At 42.7% G+C, this 20437-nt stretch overlaps 1 protein-coding gene across 3 annotated transcripts in view; it reads left to right on the top strand.

The window, feature by feature from the left end:
* sbf2 (SET binding factor 2) overlaps positions 1–20437 on the top strand; it is a 59247-nt gene that overhangs the window by 13131 nt on the left and 25679 nt on the right. For 2 of the 3 annotated variants that reach the window (XM_057024263.1, XM_057024251.1), the window contains exons 3-16: positions 6540–6677; positions 9467–9601; positions 9888–9998; positions 10590–10695; positions 13559–13691; positions 13978–14086; positions 14276–14389; positions 16186–16263; positions 16371–16484; positions 17198–17326; positions 17490–17588; positions 17759–17963; positions 18102–18211; positions 18702–18851. In XM_057024263.1, coding sequence (XP_056880243.1) covers positions 6540–6677; positions 9467–9601; positions 9888–9998; positions 10590–10695; positions 13559–13691; positions 13978–14086; positions 14276–14389; positions 16186–16263; positions 16371–16484; positions 17198–17326; positions 17490–17588; positions 17759–17963; positions 18102–18211; positions 18702–18851 — 1731 coding nt within the window. The remainder of the gene's footprint in view (positions 1–6539; positions 6678–9466; positions 9602–9887; positions 9999–10589; positions 10696–13558; positions 13692–13977; positions 14087–14275; positions 14390–16185; positions 16264–16370; positions 16485–17197; positions 17327–17489; positions 17589–17758; positions 17964–18101; positions 18212–18701; positions 18852–20437) is intronic. The other variant, XM_057024257.1, reaches the window with a different exon arrangement.

Raw genomic sequence — 20437 nt, 5'->3', positions numbered from 1 at the left:
AGGATGGAATGAAGTCACAGCACTGGAAGTGCAGACATTCATATTTGGAATAGCATGATTTAAGCTGTGCGTTTGTGTAATTACTGTATTATTACAAAGGCCAGTTTTTCACCCCTTCACAAGATAAATGACTGATGGGTTTGAGAGCAAACACTAACCCACATTAGCCCCTAAACAATCTGAAATGAACACACTGCTGATTTGAGCCCTCATGACAATTAAGCAATAGCAATTTAAGGTAAGTTTTTACAGTGTAAAGACCAAAGACAAATTGTGAGGCCCCAGTAAATTTCCTTCCTTCAGTACATGAGCCGGACGACCTTCTAATTGGCTGAGAATCACTGTCTGGTATGTGCATGAAGATCAATTTTAAATGTGACAGTGAAAGATTTTTATTTAAAAAATATGATATTTTAATATGATATATAAAGTGTAATATAGCATGTTTGTCATCAATCCTCTCGTGCTTTAATACGCCCAGAATTAGATTTTCCTTTCAGCCTTTCTGCCAGTGGTTTTAAACGTTTCAAACAGCCGTTTACTTGAGAGGTTCCTCCGCGTTGGCATCGCGGGGATCAAATCCAGTCCAATCCAGAGCACGGCGCTGCCAGCTGAAGGTCCGCCGAGAACAATTACTGCTGTAATAGAGACGAAAAGGATGTTTGGATGTTATGAGTGAATAATATTCTTTGGAAGCGTCTTTTCCACTGACAGCATATCATTTAGTGCGCTGCTATATTACACTGCTGTTATTCATTGACATTTTCAGCCGTTCCAGCAGAGGTGTGGGGCTCTGGCATCCCATGATGTTTGCAGTCGCTCATCGTCCGTGTGCACCAACAACTGGCTTCAAGCAACCAATGTGACAATAGCTGGTGGTGCCATTACGTAATCTGACATTCCACAGTCCTTTGAGCCTTGACCGTGATCCTCGATGTCTTTGTTAATGTCTGCCCCTTTTTGTATCCTGTTATTTCTTTACATTTATTTCTATTGGTATTATTTGAGTCCCGGTCACATTGCATTTTGGCGCTGGAACTGAACCCTCTGAACATCACTGTTTTAGAAACGGCTTGTTTACTGGACACTACGGGGACTGAAACTTTGTCCTCGTCTGCCCCGTCCAAGCGGAGCTCATAAACAATGAAGCAGCACCATATTTATGCAGCTGATTTGTGTATCTGATTTGTGTATTTTCATTATTTTTCTGTCATGTGGCACCAACTTTTAAGTATCCACCATCCGCTTGGCTCCTTTTTCAGAGAATTTTCTTTCAGCATAATATTTGCTTGACCATGTCGAGGCGTCTTTTTATCTTGTTGCAACAAAATACGATTGATGTGAGGAATGTCTTTGCAGTGAAACAATTTCTTAGAAAAAATGGAGCCTGTTAGCGTCTCGACTGACAAATGCAGCAGAGGTTTCCTTCTGTAGTCTATCATGTGGTTTATACTGGGCTTCTTAAGGGCAGAATTGAGACTGAGGCACAAACACTGGAACCTCAACAGATCTCCCACACAGAAGTGGAGGAGGAAGCACCTGTTCCGCCGCCATTATCAAACCTTATCTCGCTGTGCTGTCCGGGCGGGGGTCAGCAGCCCGGCGCAGCCATTGTAGTCATCTACAATCTCAGGACAAAGCTGTTTACCCCTTCTCTTTCTTTCATCGCGCCATGCGTCCAAAGGTGTCTTTTTGAAGTTCTTGTTTTCACTTTTTTTTTGTAGGGAATCAAAACACGACTGTGTCCCCAACGTATGCGAAAGCATTCCAGCGTTCATATCGGAACCCCAGGAATTTAAACGCGATGGATGCAATGTGAAAAGGTGTCCATGAAACAAATGTTTGGGAGGAATTTCTTGGAAGTGGCCAACTGTGAATGTGCTGATGCACGACACGTGGTTATTTTTTGAAGTTTAGCTCCACTTCTGGCTGGCTGCACGCCTTTAGCATTAACACTTGCTTTTGTTTACATCGTGCTTCCCGTCTGTGGTCTGATGTCCTCGGTATACGTTTACAGCGTCTTGGCTTGAATATCGAGCGTGTCACAAGCCTTAAGCGTCTAGCTGATTTAATTACGCCTGTATTTTTATAGTTCAGGTGGTTTTAATATTGGCCTTACAACCAAAACCTGCTTTTGATGCTAGTATGAAGCCATGGATTTCCTTGAATGTAGAAGAATGGATTTTGCACCCTAGACTAGATTTTCCAACAGTCAACCCCCACCCCCCCGGATGTGAATCAGCTCATTCACTCTCTTGATCTGTTCTAGTTAACCTACTTTCAGATGTATTAAATTCCATCCGAGGTATGAGATCCTCATTCCTAAACTGGTTATGTGATATTAATTTACTTATTGTTTTCCGCTCAGACTATTTGCCCTGAAGTGAAAAAACCGTCCCAGGGGATGTTGGGAATCTGTAATGCTTTTGTCTACCAGAAAAAACATCTGTTAGTAGGAACATTTTCTGGTGTTTCTTCTGTACACACATGACATTCGTAAAGCATTATGAACACAGCGTGGTCCACAACATTTGCTCAATCACTCATCGTTTCTTTGCAATGACTGGTGGCCATCGCGGTTCTCTAAAAATATCCCTCTAAAATAAACCATATGATCCTGGCGTTGCATAACATACCTCTATAGGGAAACTAGGACTCCGCTGACACTGAGGAGTCGCTGCGCTGCCACCTTCATTTAGGTTAAACGACTGAAGAGCACATGACGTCTCCTCGCTGCATGAACTCACACCTAAACAGTCAAGTTTAATTTATGTCTGATGGCTTGAAAAATGCAACAGAACGGAAGACTGCTCTGGGAAGAAGAAGCAATCAGTGTGATTGACAAGAGGCCGGAATTGTGTGATAAGACAGACGGCTGGTTTTGCTTTGTTTTTTTTCCCTTTGCTGCATTCTAAGTTCAATCAATCTTTATTTACATATCATCTGTTACAATCAGGTGCTTTCCAGAATCCCAGGGCTTGACCCCCGACAAACAGCAGTGGCAAGGAATAACTCCCCTTTAACAGACAGAAACCTTGAGCAGGACCAGGACCATGTAGGGGCACCCTCCTGTTGATGGGGGAGGGGGGGAGAGGAGAGGAGAGGAGAGGAGAGGAGAGGAGAGGAGAGGAGAGGAGAGGAGAGGAGGAGAGGAGAGGAGAGGAGATTACAATTGTTGTAGCTCATCCTGCGAACTTGATGACGCAGGGCTGGCAGCTCTCCACTGACCTCCACAGGTACACCACCTCCCCCACGATGACACGGTCCGTTTCTCTTTCCACCATTGTGGCGTTTTCCTGTCATGAGTCTCTTCCACATGAATGGCGAGAAGCTTGATTGAAGTGAGAGGGGTTTGCGCACATCTTTTCCTGAACACATTGTCTTGGCAGAGATGTTTTCCCAGTATTGTATGTAAGAATGGATGGAAAATGAATTTCTTTTTATATTTTTTTTAAGCATTTTCCCTTAAGGCAAGTGTTAACATCCCTTTTTTGTAATTAATTTACTCATATGTTTATTTTACATTAATTTCTTTCATTATTCTATATGTCTTTAAATGGTAATTATTACTAGAATATCATTTACTATATAAACTAAAACTCTATTCCAGTAACATGCGTATTCCTGGTTTTTCCCCTGCATGTTTTACTAAATTCCTGATTTCCCAGAAACAAACAGGTTTATTTTTGTGTTGTGTCAGTGTTGAGATAAGCCAGAACAACATAGTTTGTGAATGATAAATTACATTGAGAGACAACACTTTTGGTGTTTGCGGGTTTGTAAATTAGGAAACAGTCTGATTTCTTCATTTGTGATGATGTTTAAGTTTTTATGAGCCACTCAAGGCCTGTGTCATCATCTTCAAGTAGACGGCTCATCTATCACGTGCCAGTTCACTAACATTCTCTTTATCACTTTCTACTGAGTCATCTTTACAAACGGCTACAGATCCAGTTATATCTGGCCCCCGCCGGCCTGATGCAGCATTCATTTTGTCATCATGGTACGGGAATACAGCTCTGTGGTGAGCGGCGTGCGTGTGTGCGTGTGTTTTATGGAACTGCTCATCAAACGCTCCATTGTGACGATACTTAACAGGTCAGACTGCAGATCCAGTGTCAGCGGCTGCGTTGGAGAATAGAACATTCGGGTCAGTCACACCAGGCTGATGCGGTGCAGATTTAGCCGGGGGCAGCAGGGGTTTATGCTGCTTTGACGTTAACATGGGCAGTGTGTCCCTTGTGGGTTCCCAGTCACTTGACTCGGGTCTAATTTGAGATGGGGAGATGTCCTTTTCTCCCCTCTGTATGTGCTGCACGGGGGCTGCCCAGGTGGTAACCTTTGTATTTGTTGTGCTGCAGAACATTCCCGTCATGCTAAAGCTGGGTGCAGAGCTCGTGTCCATCTGCCTCCACTTCATTAGGTCCTTAAATCTCGGTCAACCCAGCTTTTAACATTCTTTGAAAGCCCCTCAGTTGCAGCTTTTTGGGGGTTTTGCAGCCCTTTGCAGAACTTGCTGAGACGTGTTCCAGATCCAGAAATGGAGGCATCTGTTTCAGATAGTTTATTCACAAACAGCAAAAACACATAAACATGATTTTATAGAGGACACAAGCCTGGTTTGATGTAGCCAATAAAAACAGGACCAGACAAAGCTGGATGATGTTTCAGGGAAATAAGTTTACAGCATCAGTTATGTAAATGTTTTAATGAGATGAGAAAAATTTATTGGCTTTTATATCTTGCTCAGATCATGCACGTTAATCCACCTACAATATTGACCCTCCACAGCCATTTCATTTCCTAAAACCGTGACCCTGGACCATAATTATCTTATGACTGTGATATGATGCAGGGACAATTATTGCAATATTCTATCTCAGTGATGGTCCATGAATAAAAATCATTTTGTAAATATTCAACTCCCTTAAGTGTCTTTGGGCCTCCACCAACTCTCAAGAATCCCTTTTGAGACAGACATGCAAGACAAACTTTGAGGAAACACAGATTTAATATCAAGGAGGTCGATTCATTTTCACACATTTGTCTCTCTGTCACGTGCACGTACAGCTGCAAACAGATGTACAGGATGTCATATCTATTGTCAACTTCTGAGCTGTGCAGCTGTTTATCTACCTCTGACAACAATGAATGGCATAGTTGAAATAGTTTAGGGCAGCTTTCGATTCACACTTGTGCACACACATGCACACAGGTGTGTGTTTGTGTGGCTATTTTGTAGTCTGATACCTGTCTAGTGTGTTTTCCCCAAACAGTGACTGCTAGAATAGACTCCAGGTGAGCACTATTTTCTCTACGGTATCTTGAAGTCTCCCTTTGAACCCGGGAACTTGAAGATGGCCACATCAGCTTTATGGTCTTGTGTAGTAACAGCCCCAAACATCTCAATGTAATGAAGCCTGCAACCTGGGAGATTTAGAATTAAAAGAGGAACTGCAACAAATGGAAACTCTAAAATACTTTCAAAATTCCAGTTACCCACTAAATAATCTATTTTTGCAATCCAAAAGAAACTGTAAACTACTCTACTGTCACATTTCTTTTCCATTGTTTGCAACGTGCTGCTCTTGGGCCATATAAAACATCACAGCGCTGTTTGTCATCATACCTCTTTTTGTAGGCCGGCGGAACTGTGCTGCAATGGTTGTGTTATTCTGTGTTATTCAGGACTTTTGTCCCTGTGCTGTGGTCACTTTGTGTTTGGGAGCTTGCCTTTACTTCGTAACTCTTTTCATTGCCACCTTCGTCCTTACACTCATCCATCTGTCCAGCATTCCATCAGGGTTTGGGCTCACCCACACGTTCTCTTGCCCAGTTTCTTTCTGCATGTGTCCAGTGATCCCTTGTGTAGCCTTTAAAGAGCAGTCTAAACACACTGCACAGAGCCAGGGCAGTTGGGCCTCCAGCAAAAACAGAGTCTAGACACAAACACTCAGGCCTCAGTGACCTGCCTCCCATAGCTGCTCCTTTATGTGCCATAAAATTCATCTGTTACTTGTGTTACCCGTCTGTGTTTGTGCATGCGTCTGTTTTTGTATCTGTGGTTGTCCGTCGTGACAAACAGGTGACCTTTCAGAGGTGGCGTCTGCATGAATGTGAGCACGTGAGTCATAGCGCTCTGCTTCTTTAACCGCTTTTATGAACCTATGCTTCCTGTTTTCACTGATGGGACAAACGCTGCGTCAACTCTGGCTGCCCTTCGTTGACTGAGGCGGCGCACTGCATCAGAGAACGCTTGTGTCCTTCCACAGATGTTTTGTGTCCATTGTAACATTGGGAGCTATTTTTGATTTATCGATTTGCAATAACCCGGTATCGTGGAATATAAAAAATAGGCAATTCAAAAGGAAAGTTTTTACAAAATGGGTTTACAGAGTGCTGAGAAGCTCAGACCTTTTTCAGTGTTTTGTCAAAGAAAATCTCGTGGCATGTAATAATGAGCCCCGAGCCTCTCATCGTTTCAGATTCTCCCTGAACGCGATCGTCGTCTCAACTGAAGCACTTTATTTTCATTTCAGTTTTGCCAGCCTGGAGGTTGGAGGCTCTCCAGGGACAGGAAAGCCCCCACGTTCTTCACCGTTGTCCTGACAGACATCGACTCGGACCGACACTACTGCTCCTGCCTTACCTTTTATGAGGCAGAGGTCAATCTGCAGGTAAGACTGAAGCACTGGCGTGCGCCCATTCATCCTCTGATGGGGTTACAAGACGATAAACCCTCCACTGAGTGCGAGTGAAACACGTTTTATTTTACTTCAAACAAATGGAACAAAACCTTGAGCCTGAAATGGAGATTAATCAGATCTAGGAATCATTAGAAAGACACGCGAAAATGATCTCAATAAAGGTGTTATTTCTGCCTGAAGGCCTAACGGTGCTTTACTGGGATTCTGAGCAAACTGGAGTGCCGTGGAACCTCCGGGCAGGAATGAGAGCTTTCTCATGACCAGTATTAAGATCGCGTTTTCACGTGTCCCACATGATTAAAATAAGCTGGAAGTGTCTGTGTTGGCTGTCTCATTGTCTATTCCATTTTATTCACAGTATCGGTGCTCTCTCGACTTGGCTTGCATCACATGTAAGCCAGAGATGCTCGGAGTGTGCGTTTAGCGTACATATAACAATAGTAATTGGTTACTTATCATAGTAGGTTGCATTATGAACAAAGCCTTGGCTTTGATCTTGTTTAAAGTCTATACTTGCAGTCAGACGGACAGACACGCCGGTTTTTGCGTAACCGCCAAAGTCAATAAATATTAAATCAAATGTGAGCTGGATGGAGGATTCCATTAACGAGGGCAGGATGGACCTGCGTTCTCTGATGCTTTTCACGTGCGATCATAGATGTGTGGTTATGAGACACATGTTCAGAAACCCCATAAATTATTAATCACAGATTTCTTTGGAAAAGCTCATTTCCATTCTTGAATTGTTTTGTTAACGTCTCCCTTTGCCAAATAGCCAAATAATCATTTCACTGTGCAGAACTTAGAGGCCATAAATGACTCGTGTCCTTCTGCCCTCTGACTTCACATGCAGTCCCACATGCAGGAACATTCTGCTGAGATCAGTCAAACAGTCCCCCATTTAAATGCAATAGGCAATAGTCTATGAGAACAACCGGCCGTGGGCTGAGCACTGTTGCCGAGCATCTTTTCCCTGTTACTTGAGTAATGCACCATTGAGCCATAATGATACAAATACTTCTCTGTGGGCTCTGAAGCGTGCGACAGAGAAGGGTTTAGGGCACGTTGTCTTATCAAAGGACAAATGTAACTGAACATAAAGCACTCTTTTGGTCTATTTCTAGTCATTTCGGTCCTAGAAGCACGTGAGAGATTATTGACTGGAGGTTCATGCTTACTTACTACAGCCCTCACCTTCTGGAACCAGTACATAAACTATATCTAATCCTCATAAACTGACTTGTATGGATATCTATGCCAAAAGCTTTTGACCAAGGCACGCGGATGGATACCTTGTCCAAAACATGCTGTGAGGAGTGAGCCCTTTTAATTGAATAGAGCCCTAAAGCACAACACCACCCCAACCCAGATCATTATTATAGGTAGCCTATATTTGGCTTCATCCAGGTGTTATATCCTCATAAAATAAGCACACATTCCAGGATTCAGTGGAGAAACGTGAGGTTGTTTAAACAATCTTTCCTCTCTAGACTGACATCCTTGTCTTGTCAGATGGATTACAGGCAGAGTTTAGACAGCGAGCATGGAGGAATGTGTTTTGTCTAATAATTGTACAAAATCCTTACAATAATGGTGAGATGGGACTCCCATCTGAATGGGATATTTTAATTTAATGCTGCAGGGTCCCGAGACACCAAAACACTTATGGCATGTTTTCACTGCTTGGAGAAAATATACCAGTTTGTGCTAAGGGGCTTTAGTTAGGAATGAGCAAGGGTTAGCCATGCTCTGGGGTTCCTGGATCCCCGATAGAAACCAGATTGCTTGTTTATCAGGCATGTTGTGAGTTATATTTTTATATCAAGACAGGTTTTATAGTCTGGGATGACTGAGTGTACAGGAAACGGCTTGAACCGCAAACTATACATTTCTAATTGTACATGTTTATGTGTTGTTTTATTGTACTATAACAGTACATCATGCCTGAAATAAGCCCTCAACACAGTTTATGTCTCGTATTTGCAATCTGGAACTAACAGCCTAAGAATTGCAGACTCAAAATGCCAGAAATGATTGACACAGTGCACAACAACGGGTTTTAGTGTATGTGTTCCATTAATAAAAAAGGAAATCAAGACAAGTCTATTCACTTCTTAAAGACAGGTGTTTCACACGAAAGACTATTGAGTCAGTGTTTTTGGTTCAGCATAATAACTTCCCACTTTGGTTATCAGTGTTTCTGAGGAGGGACACCGCATTTATCATCCAACCATATTTTAATTCTCTGAGGTACCCCGTCACTGATTGTCTATTTACAGGCGAGATCTTTTATTAACCATCACAATTCAAGCTAAGTGTCCAGTGAGTCCGGTGGGATGAACAGCTGCACTAAATGGGGTCAGACTAGGAATCAAAAAATAATAGATTAAACATCCGTAAATGTGTTTCTGGACACAAAGGAGGTATTTTTACCATTTCTGGGGACCTGTTGATAAAAAAAAAATGTGATAACTTCATCTCCCATAATATTTTCTTGGTTATTTTTATCTATGATGAAATATAATCAACTCTGTGTTATTATAACTCAGTGCAATATTATCGCACTCCCCTAAAATGAAAATGTGATGGAATCTGGAAATTTAATGGAAGTTAAAGTGAATGTTCAGGAAATTGAGGCACGTGTTGTAATTTGAAGTGAATCACTCGCAGGGTCTCAGCCCTGCAGTGCCGTTAAAGATCTAGTCCACGATACCACGTTGAACTCTTGAACTGAAAGTACCTCGATTTTATTGTTTCAGGGATCAAAAAGCATCGAGGCTGATGGGGATGAAGACGAGGAGTCGGAGGAGAACGGCCTGATCCAGCCAGCTCAAGTGTTTGCACCGAAAAGTCTTATTCTCGTGTCCAGGCTGGATTATCCTGAAATATTCCGGGTAATAATGTGCCGTGTGATCAAATCTTGATTAAATAGCATTCCCTGTCTTGTTTCATATCATTGTTTTCATCTTGCAGCTCTGATCTCTACTGGCCAAGATGTAGGCCATAAATCATGGGCACACAGTAGATGTGACGCACAAGCGTGTCTGATGTGTTCCAGATATCCAGACTCAAAATCAGCATAATATTAAACGTCATTAGTCGTAGAGCTGCTGTCTGTTAGCAATTTATCTGCCTTGACTGCGTGTGTAAAACCACTATTTCACTTTTTTTTCATTCCAGGGGTGCTTGGGACTCATCTACGCAGTGTACATTGATAACCTGCCTTTTCCATTGGAGGGTCTGGTGGCCAACCTCTTCACATTCCAGGTTCCTGTTATTGGTGGATCTCAGGTGTGTTCTCGACCCCACTATAACTGAAATGATTCATGTTAAACATGTGAAAACAGCTCAGTCTAGATTGAAAGACTGGCACAGACCCTGACCTCTTTTTGGTAGCCTCACATCAGATGCTCAGACCCAAACAGACTGGCTGGTGGACAGTCAGATCAGGAAATGCTCAGTCAAAAACAAATCTGTTCTAACCTTTTGTTCTAAAAGGCCTTTGACCCTTATTCCAATGAGACACAGCTGCTTTAGACCTCAGACGTGCCTTTAGGCATCACCCCAACCATGGAACTGACTCATTTATCAAACAGTACGTAGGCAAGCTGTCGCGTCACGTCTCTGTTGTGTGTATTCCAACAGCAGGCAGACATTGAATATTTTTTAAATGTAAGGAGTCTAAAATAATGCGCTTGTAAGAGAGAAAGTCTGTGTTTCAAGAGCAGGTAAAGGAGATTTGTCTTGTTCACTCAAACACCTTTATAGTTTCTGCAGCAGGGAAATCTTAGTGGAGGCCTTTTTTGATGTTTTTCCCCTTCAGGCAAGATGACCTTAAAATGTTTACGAGCTTGTCTGTAAGTGGCTTTGCTTTCTTGACAGAAGCTGTTCAGCCTGGGAGCAGGAGACAGGCAGCTCATCCAGACGCCTCTCAACAACACTTTGCCCGTCACGTGCAAAAGCGTCGCTCTGCTCTTCCAGCAGCTGGGTGAGTCCGCACACTTAAGGACCATGACTTTTTTGTGAGTCTGTGTTGTGTCACTTATTTGTTAACTTCCTGTTAAAGAATTTATTCACAGAGCATTGTTTCCTGCCCCAGGTCGTCACATCAACAGAACTCGCGCAGACATTTTGCTTCTTTAGTGTTCTGAAGCACATTCGTGGTGTTTTTTTACTTATCAGGGCTTGAATGAGCACATGAAGATATGCAGTCTACAGCATTCAGACTTCAGATGAATTTTACATTCAGTTAGCGCTTAATTTCTCTGAGTAAAACTAAATGACATTTACCTGAAATCTGATCCGGAAAGTTGGCCCTCACTTAGTCCCATTTGATTGAAAGAATGCACTTCAAAACAGAGTGGAATTTATTTTCTGAGTGCCTTTGCATCAGCCTCCTGTTTTCATGGACAAAGTGCTGATCGTGCACATAGAGGACAAATGCAAGCTCAACGCACGTGTGATCAGGTTATGAAGGAGTCATTGGAACGCACCAAACAAAACAAACTGGACATGATTATTACCCAGCAAAGGACGGTGAGCCTTCATAAGCCTCCTAATCAGTACATTATGCAGCGTTCTTCCCCTCATCACCGCCTCAGGGTCACAAATCCAAAAAAATGTGTTTTAACAGACATGTGCTCAATATTTGAAATATTTTTAAACCGCTTTACTGTAATTTTCAACATTGAACTAAGAAATTCTCGACTGACAGACGACTGGTGTTAAATAAGGGCACGACTCGGTTGAGGGTACGCATTATTTAAAAAGGTCTCACCCTTTGTAAAGGAGCAGGTTATCCCACATGATCCGGCAGCACTGGACGGTTTTCTTTGTGTGAAATGATCAATGTATGAAGGAACATTTGGAACTAAACCCTCAAGAGAGGCAGCATACATAGTGAAAGTGGTGAACGGTTAAGCGTTGACTGAGTTAATCATTCTACCACTCTTAAATGTTCTTTACGTACTGACAGGAAAGTAAATATCACCAGTCATCTTATCAGTGAAACATAAGCAGAAAGCAAGCAAGCGGAGTGTTTCCACTTGTTAGGCCAGCCTCATATGTCCATATGAGGCTTGTCCAGGAGCTTTAGAGGCCGGCAGATCCTGTGACATTCTTCGCTGTCAGGTCGCACACGTCACGACGCAGGAATGTCTGCATGTCACCCCACGCAGGAAGTACATCCCCCCCTTGGGTGAGATAAAGCCAGCCATCAACAGCCTTGTGTTTGTTGTTTGTTACCATTGTCTCCTTCCAGAAATGGTGGTGTCACTATTCAGGGCTTGGAAACACGCTCGCTGTTTCCATAACACCAACATGAACACCTGATTCTGAGGTGGAAAAATGAAAGTGTAAGGAGACTTTTTATAGAAAAGTTCCCAAGATAGCGTTTGTCAGCACCCGCGCTCGTACCAACCAAGTCCATCTGGGTTGACAGATTTTGTTGATGTTCTGGTTATGTTTCCTGTTTATCATTGACGTGCACCAACCGTCCAGAGCCAGCACCCCCAGTGGTGCGGATATTTGTCTGCCCGGGTTCCTCTCTTTATCACTCAAGTGTGTGATGAATGGGTCCGTCAGTTGCTTGATAGGAGACAATAGCAGGAACTGTAATCTTAGAATTCTTCCCGATTGTCACATCAGCATTTGATATTATTTATACTGTATAAGAGCATACTACTTCCTATTGTTGCTTATGTGCTTGTTTACTATAGACTTCAGTTCCAGTTTGGCTGTGGCGACATTTGCTTTCTTAAAACATGAACTGGATCAGGAAGCTGTGAATAGTTTTCAGCGTATCTGAATGGACTGATTTTGATCTGATGTTACATCAGAGCTTTGACACTTGTATTTGTGATGCTATGCTAATGCAATGTGTTTGAGGGAGAAATGTAATAATCAAGCCTTGCAAGTGGAAGAGCTGTAATTGAAAATCATATTTTTAACTCTATATTGATTATTTAGTTGTGCATAGATTGAGCTCTGAGCGAGTTGGAGCCCAAGTGTCTCTTATTTCAAATGAGCTTTTCAAGAAATGGTCTGTAACACGCAGAAAAGTTCTAACCTCCACCGCTTTCTTCCTTTTATGCTTTCACTTTCTTTCTATCCACATTTACCCAAAAACCAGGCAACTGACTATTTCCATTTTGATGTCCCAGATTTTCCAGCGAAAGATTCCATTTGAAATTGTTGCTTTGCTAATCTTATGTAAGTCAGCCTCATCTGTGCTGTCATCTCATTTATCCATACGGACAAATCTGTGGAAAATAAACAGTTTATTTAATCAGATTCTTCAGTTTGAGTCTGCATGATATCTAAACATAGCTTACTTTAGCAGTTTAATCCATTCAGGATCAATCATCAGGGCTTGCGCTCTCCAAAACTTGATTGTCTTTTTCTCCTGCCTCTATTATAATTGGCATATCACCACAAAAATCCAGTTCTGAATAACAGCAAACCTTCACATTTAGTTACTGTTGTCAGTCAGAATTCTACAGCTGTGGTATTTTAAATGTGAAAGTAATCACTATAGCAAAAGCAGGCACTTGGAGAGAGAGAGAGATCTGAGTTATCTTCCTTTAATAGGGGTTGTTGGACCTAAAAATAACCGTAGAAGTTAACCAGTACAGAAGTACCACTATGTATGCAGTATATAAACAGTAATACTACAGGGTTGCATAAAACTTTGTATCATTAAAAAGGAAAAACCAATACCGATACTTTAACATTACATTTTAATGCCAACATGGGTCAGTAATATAGGACATCTCTAATTTTGTGTTTTAACCCATGATTGATCTGCAAAAGCTCTGCAGTCACATTCCAACAAACATTTCTTCTCATTCCAGGCATCCAAAATGTTCTGAGCTTGTTTTGTGCGGTTCTGACCGAACACAAGATTTTGTTCCACTCCAGCAGTTATCAGAGGCTCGGGGAGGCGTGTCGAGCCTTGGAGGCCCTCATGTTTCCCCTTAAATACAGGTGAGAGGGCCTTCGACGCCAGCACCATCACAGAATGTCATGGGATTAGCGATCCTACTAACGATACAGAGCTCAAACAGGGAAATGTTCACGTGTTCAAATGATGCAGTATATGCCAAACCAGCTGTCAATCAAAAAGGGATTCATCGATGAAATATTAACACATCGGTGAAAATTTGACCATTTAATTTTTGACATTTTGGGGGAAGCTTTGCTTCTTGCATTCTTAGAGAAATCGCCTCTGCTGTACTGTGCATTTACTGTCCGTTTCTTCTTAAACACGTAGTTACCCATACATCCCAATCCTGCCTTCACGGCTGCTTGAGGTGTTGAGCTCGCCCACCCCCTTCATCATCGGCGTTCACTCCAAGTTCCAAAATGAAATTCAGGAGCTGGTGAGTGAAAATGTCTCGGGCATGTGTGTTTACATGCAGGGTTTGGGCTTTTGAATGCTGTAACTGGTCAATCACACGTCACATATCAGTGTTGCCACGGGCTCAAACTCACTCATTTGTGTTAAACTTGCTCACGCACTGTGGCGTCGCCTCAACCTTGAGATTTACATGTTCTGTTTTGTTCACTAGTTGGATGTTATTATCGCTGACCTGGATGGAGGAACAATAAAGATTCCCGAGTGTATCCACTTGTCCATGCTCCCCGAGCCTGTCCTGCACCAAACACAAGTCGTGTTGTCCATGGTAAATGCACACACACACACACACACACACACACCCATCCTTGTACTTCTATCTTTGTGAGGACTTTCAGAGACATACATTTCCCAGCCCCTTACCCTAACCATCCCAACTAACCTCCTTACCTGAACTCAGAACCTGACCCTAACCTAAACCCAATTCTAACCTCAACCTTAAAACCACGTCTTAACTCTCAAACGGTCCTTTGAAGTTGCGAAGGCTAACATCTTCCCGACATCTTGCGTAGAATTGAACGTGATTGATCTCTGACCGGTGGATTGCAAAGACGTGCTGATTGAGTTGAAGAGCTCAACGTGACGGGTGACGGTTTGCAGAGTTACAAAAACAGAAAACCGTAGCAGTGGCAGATCAAAGAGCGCATATCTTTGCCTGCTGGACATCTGTACTATAGACATTCAGTGGAGTGGAATGTGCTACTGGCTCTGCTTTTATTGTCTTTAGATCAACACACTGTATCCATGCTCAGATAGTTTCACACATATAAAACATGTGCCTGCCCCACATGGGGCCATCTAACAGTACACCGCACTAGGGCATGTTTACAGCTGAACGTGGCCAACAACCATCCCAGTTAATGGCGCTTAGCCAAGCGGAGCAGGAGCAGGTACCACAGTGACTGGTAGGAATCTGTGTATTTGTAGGAAGCTAAGCCTGCACGTTGTTTTAGTTTGGCGTTCAATAAATGTTGACTTGATATTAAATTAGAATGACAGACAGTTTGTTTTCCTTCCTAACTTGCACTGCAGTGGTTTCATGTATTAATTGCACAGGTTTTTTGGTCTTGAAGAAAACTGCAAAACGGAACTCGCCCTACATTTTGCAGCAGGGGAAAAAAAGGGGAGAAATAAATCACACGTGCAAAAAAAATTAGCTCCATCGAGATGGGCCCTGACACGCCGTGATTTGTTTTGAAAGCTAAAATCTCGGTTCACGTCTCAAGTGTCAAATGTTGACGATTGTTTAAGCACTCGAACACTTATCATATCTGTAATCAAGAAAGTCAGGGCTGAGGATTTTCTGTCGTATTTTGGAAATACAGCAGTGACAGCTCCAGAAAGGCGAGATAAAGGGGCCGACAGTAAACAGACACATTGGAACAAGTCCCAGAATGAGAGAGCAAATGTAAAACTTGTCACCCTGATGCAGCGACTTTACGTTTAGCTCTTCCACTCAAGAATCTGTCGGTTAAACATATCTGACCACATTATTCCAGCATAAGAGCCCAGCCTGGTGCAGCACAGTAGGCTACGTTACAGCAGGAAGTGGGCCGTGACTAAAGAGCAGCAGCTTCCGTTTAGAAATATATAATAGAATCCCCACATATTCTAATAAACAAGCACTTCATCCAAGCAGTTTTTTCAGTTCCCCAATAATTTCAGGAACTTGGATTTATTCAATAGGCAGGAGTCCCTCATTTATCATTAATGAATTGCTAATTGACCTGTTCAGGTATTATCATTGTTGACAGCTGTGTGTCACAGCATGATTGATCCAAATTATTCTATTTTTTGTCAGCGTAATTTGAAAGTTGTAATGTAACCATACAGTAAGAGAGCTTCTGGCGTGATTTGCATTGCAGTTTTAATAAAGATCCTTTTTACGTCAGCATTATTTTACTTTTCCCGCACGGCACGCAACACACAAGGGCTTTGTTTTTCTATTCTTGCGGAGTGACTAATAAAGGGTCAGACATCTTAGCTGGTTGCTTCAGTAACTGGAAATGGTCGCTAACGCCGCTGGAAAAGCTATTAAACTTTGCATAAACATATTCTTTGCAGGTTCTGCACCCTGATCTGGAGATAGCAGACAATGCGTTCCCTCCTCCTCGCACTGCACCGTCCAACCTCAAGTTGTTGGTGAGTAAGACTCTCTTGTATTAATAGCCAATGTGTCCTCTTTTTTCCTCCCAAAATGTACAGAAGTCCTAAACATGTGTACAATATTGTATGTCTGTGTGTTACAGGACAAGGAAGTCAGAGCCGTCTTTCTTAGGCTGTTTGCACAACTCTTCCAGGGCTATAGATCCTGCCTGCAGCTTATCCGCATCCATTCTGAACCTGTAATTCACTTTCACAAGGTTGGCCTCAAATATCTGGACTTTCCTGATTTTTATTCCTTTTTTTTTTGTCTTCTGGGAATTTTCTTGTTACTTGATCTCTTGAATCAAAAATCCCTGGCAGATAATCCAGGGTCGTATAGAGCGTGCGTATCGGTTTTTAAATGTGCACCCTCACTCTTCTGGGATGCTCTCGTGTTTACGCAAGCACCGGACACAATCCCGTAACCTTGGGCAATGCCCTGCAATGAGCCATATGAAACACATTAGGTTTACATTTTTGTTTTGCGCCGGGGATTTTGTTTGTTCGTGTCTGTGATGTCTCCGTGGTAACCTCTTAGCACATCACCCTTAAAGTACCCCACATGGATCACATTATAAACAAACTCTGCTTATTCGCCTGGAAAGTCTGAGTGAGAAAGGCTTAGCTGAACTGTTTTATCTCTCCAACCCACATGCACACATAAGTATGCATGAAGTCAATTAAACTCATTTGCATGCAGGCATTTTTAGCTAGATTTGTTCCCCATTTTGCATCCACTATTTCAGCAGCAAAAGATGTTGATCTCAAGCCCCTCGCTGAGATTTGTTTATGAGGTTTTGCAAGCTTGTTCTAAAAATGGATCCGATCACGCTGCTTATTTTTCATTCTATCGTACGTCCATACGAAGGAGATTACAACGCTCCCATCTGCGCGGGGGACTAACTGTCCATCTGATTCTGACATTATGCAGACTGCCTTCCTTGGCCAAAGGGGCCTCGTTGAGAACGACTTCCTGACCAAGGTTTTGGACGGCATGGCCTTCGCCGGCTTTGTCTCAGAGAGAGGTCCACCTTACCGAGCCTGTGATCTCTTTGATGAGGTACAGAACCACGACGCACCACTTTTTCTGTAGTTAATCCCGCTGCCCGGATACTGCATGAGCCGTCATTCTAACTGTCAAGAGCGTGATTATCGATGAGTTCAACCACCTAACCCATTGATTGTAACATATTACTGCTGTTTTTTTGTCTATGGTTTTCTAGCTGGTGGCCTTAGATGTTGACAATTTTAAAGAAGAAGAGGAAAGTCCGGCCAAGCTGCAGAAACGCATCAGAGAACTTTCTGAGCAGCTGTACAGAAATGTAAGAGTTGGAGCAGATGGTCATCTCATCTGTTGTAGTATCTGTTGTCTTAGCATAGGTACCAGTTGTCAAATAGCACGATCCAAGAATGTCTTGCTGTGTGTTTACTGCACATACATCTGTGGAACACATTTAATGATGCACGTGGTTCTCTGGCATGTTTCTTGTAGGAGAACCCAAATCCACACATGGCTTTCCAGAAAGTGCCTCGGCCGTCAGAGGGATCACACCTGCGAGTCCACCAAGTGCCCTTTCCCCACCTGGATGAGGAAAAGGTGGAGAAAATGGTGCTGGAGGGTGTGGCCAAGCACAGCAGCACACCTGTTTGCACACGTCCTGAGAAGAAGTGTGTCGTACCTGCTGGGCCACCCGTTGGTACGGCCCGGAGCCAAATGAGCTCATCTGTGGCTTTAAACATGTTAATTTGGGACGGCGCTGAAAGAAATGTAACATCTGGACTTGAATATGTTTTACTCTTCACTCGTGACTCTTTTATTCTGTCTTTTGTCACAGTGTCCATTATGGGTAAAAGTGGCTCAGTTTTCAACAGCGCACGTAGGCTGGAGGTCGTGCGTAATTGCATTTCCTTCATCTTTGACAACAAGACTCTGGAGACTGAAAAGGTGATGCATGTTGCTTTGTTTGTGTGTTGTTTTTTTATTGGTTTTGATTATTAGAGGCCGTCGATCCCATTAACTGACTTTATAGGTAGAGAAACTTAATGTGGCAATTTCCTTGTCACTCAAATAAAAAGGGGCTGAAGTCCAACAATTCCCTCTGTTATCGCTTGTGTTTGTTTCTAAAAACATTTTTTTTGTCCTACAAAGATATTTTTCATCTAGTTTCCTTTTTTGTGACCAAATATACAGGAGGTCGTAGCCTTTATCCAGCCATTGTGTTTCTGTTAGAATGCTTCTAGGCAATGCTTTATATATCCCACTGGCTTAATATAGATGTTATATAAGTTCAACCCGAGTCTCTGTATGTCACCAAAACAAGCTTGTAAATTAAGTTTCTGACTTGAACCATTCTAAGACTGATTCCAATTCTGCCACAAATACCTGAAGGTCCTCATTTGGATCAGTTCATTAATGTGTTTGTCCTTCTCGACAGACGCTGCCGGCTGCACTGCGTGCACTGAAGGGTAAAGCGGCTCGGCACTGTCTCACCGAGGAGCTGAGTCTCCACGTCCAACAGAACCGCATCATAATGGACCACCAACAGTTTGACTACATCATTCGAATGATGAACTGTGCCCTCCAGGTGAGTCTACAGTTGCCACCTGTACCTGTTCTGTGTTTTATCAAGCCGGTAGTCCTTGTTCTGTAGTTCGCAAGTATCTATAGTGAACCTTTTTTATTCTTGTTTATGGCTTATGTCATACAGCATTACGTGATTTTATAGTGCACCTTGCATGTGACCATTCCGGCCCCCAAAAAAGTTGAATCACATCCAAGCTGAGCGTCTTCCTTTTGAGTTTTAAATTGGGAAAGAAGACGACTGACGGAGAAGGAGATAGAGATGCACACAAGCCTCCGTCACAAAAAAAGATGGAATGTATGAGTGACAATCCTGCCGGGGCAGAACACACAGTTTGAATGAGTACAGTCAAATCTTTTTTGGGGGTTCGGTACCTTGCTCAGTGGCGCCTCAGCAGTTCATTGCACCTCCCCCTGCTACCTGAGCACCTTCCCTCGCTTGTCTATATCGAGACCTGAGCTGAGAACCCTCCGTTTCTCAGCCCAGTCCCCAACAGACTGAGCTACCTCCCATGTTTATAGCATAACAGCAAGGTTTCTCCTGGGCAGATATTTCCAAGCAGACGTACAGTTCAGGCTCTTTTGTGCAGCAGATGAGAAACACACCAAACTTATTGCCTTTTGAAATCAGAAGATGTGCAGCAGTGCCATCAGAACCGGCAGAGACCAGCAGGTACAAGCATCTACTGGCCATAAGTGGTCTTCAGAGAAGAGTTGTAGCCAAAAAGAAATCCCTCCGACATGGAATCAAGGCCGATCGACTCAACTATGAATGAAAACATAAGAACTGTAAAAATGGCAGCAGGTGGTCGGGGCTGAAGAGACTCAATTTGGAGTATTTGGCTGCAGCAGAAGGCAGTTTGTTCGTAGAAGGGCTGGAGAAAGGTACAATAATGAGTATCTGCAGGCCACTGTGCATGGTGGAGGTTCCTCACAGGTCTGGGGCTGCAGTCCTGCAATTGGAGGGAAATTGATGCTGTCTTGAAGGCAAAAGGTGGTCACAAAAAAAACACTTCCATTTTGGAAAGTATTCTTAGTTTACAGCATTTTTTTTCATACCTGCCTAAAAGCTTGTTACAGTACTTAATACAGTGTAATACATTGTTAATAATTAAAACCTGAAGACTTGTTTTTCCTGTGAACCTTAGGTGTGAACTTTAGGTCACATGATCAAATATTTGCTATTTTATTTTACATGGATTCCACTGTGAAATCTTGGAAATCCCACTGAACACGCAAAGTAAAGAAATACGTATATTTTAAAATAATCTTTATTCTCAGGACACTAAACACTAAATTGTGGGGGAATGCCTGCAAAATAAATCTACAGGGAAAAACCAACATGCACACCGCCATCTGTTCGCAATGCAACACTCGGGAATATTGCATCATACATCATTACCTCTGCTAAATGATCAGTTTTCATTCAAAATGATATCTGTGGTTTTGCTTAGGGTGAAAAATAGTATTTCCATGATTTTATCTGCCGGTAAAGCTGGCTCTTGAAGCCTTTATTAAGCGTTTTGCTGAATTACATTAGCTCCTTCTAAAGGGGAAATCTGACCTGAATCTTAGTTCATGCCACATTAT

Source organism: Takifugu flavidus, chromosome 2 (genome assembly GCF_003711565.1).
Source record: "Takifugu flavidus isolate HTHZ2018 chromosome 2, ASM371156v2, whole genome shotgun sequence".
Taxonomy (NCBI): Eukaryota; Metazoa; Chordata; class Actinopteri; order Tetraodontiformes; family Tetraodontidae; genus Takifugu; species Takifugu flavidus.
The sequence above is the reverse complement of the archived record's forward strand: the minus strand, read 5'-3'. Positions and strand labels throughout refer to the sequence as shown.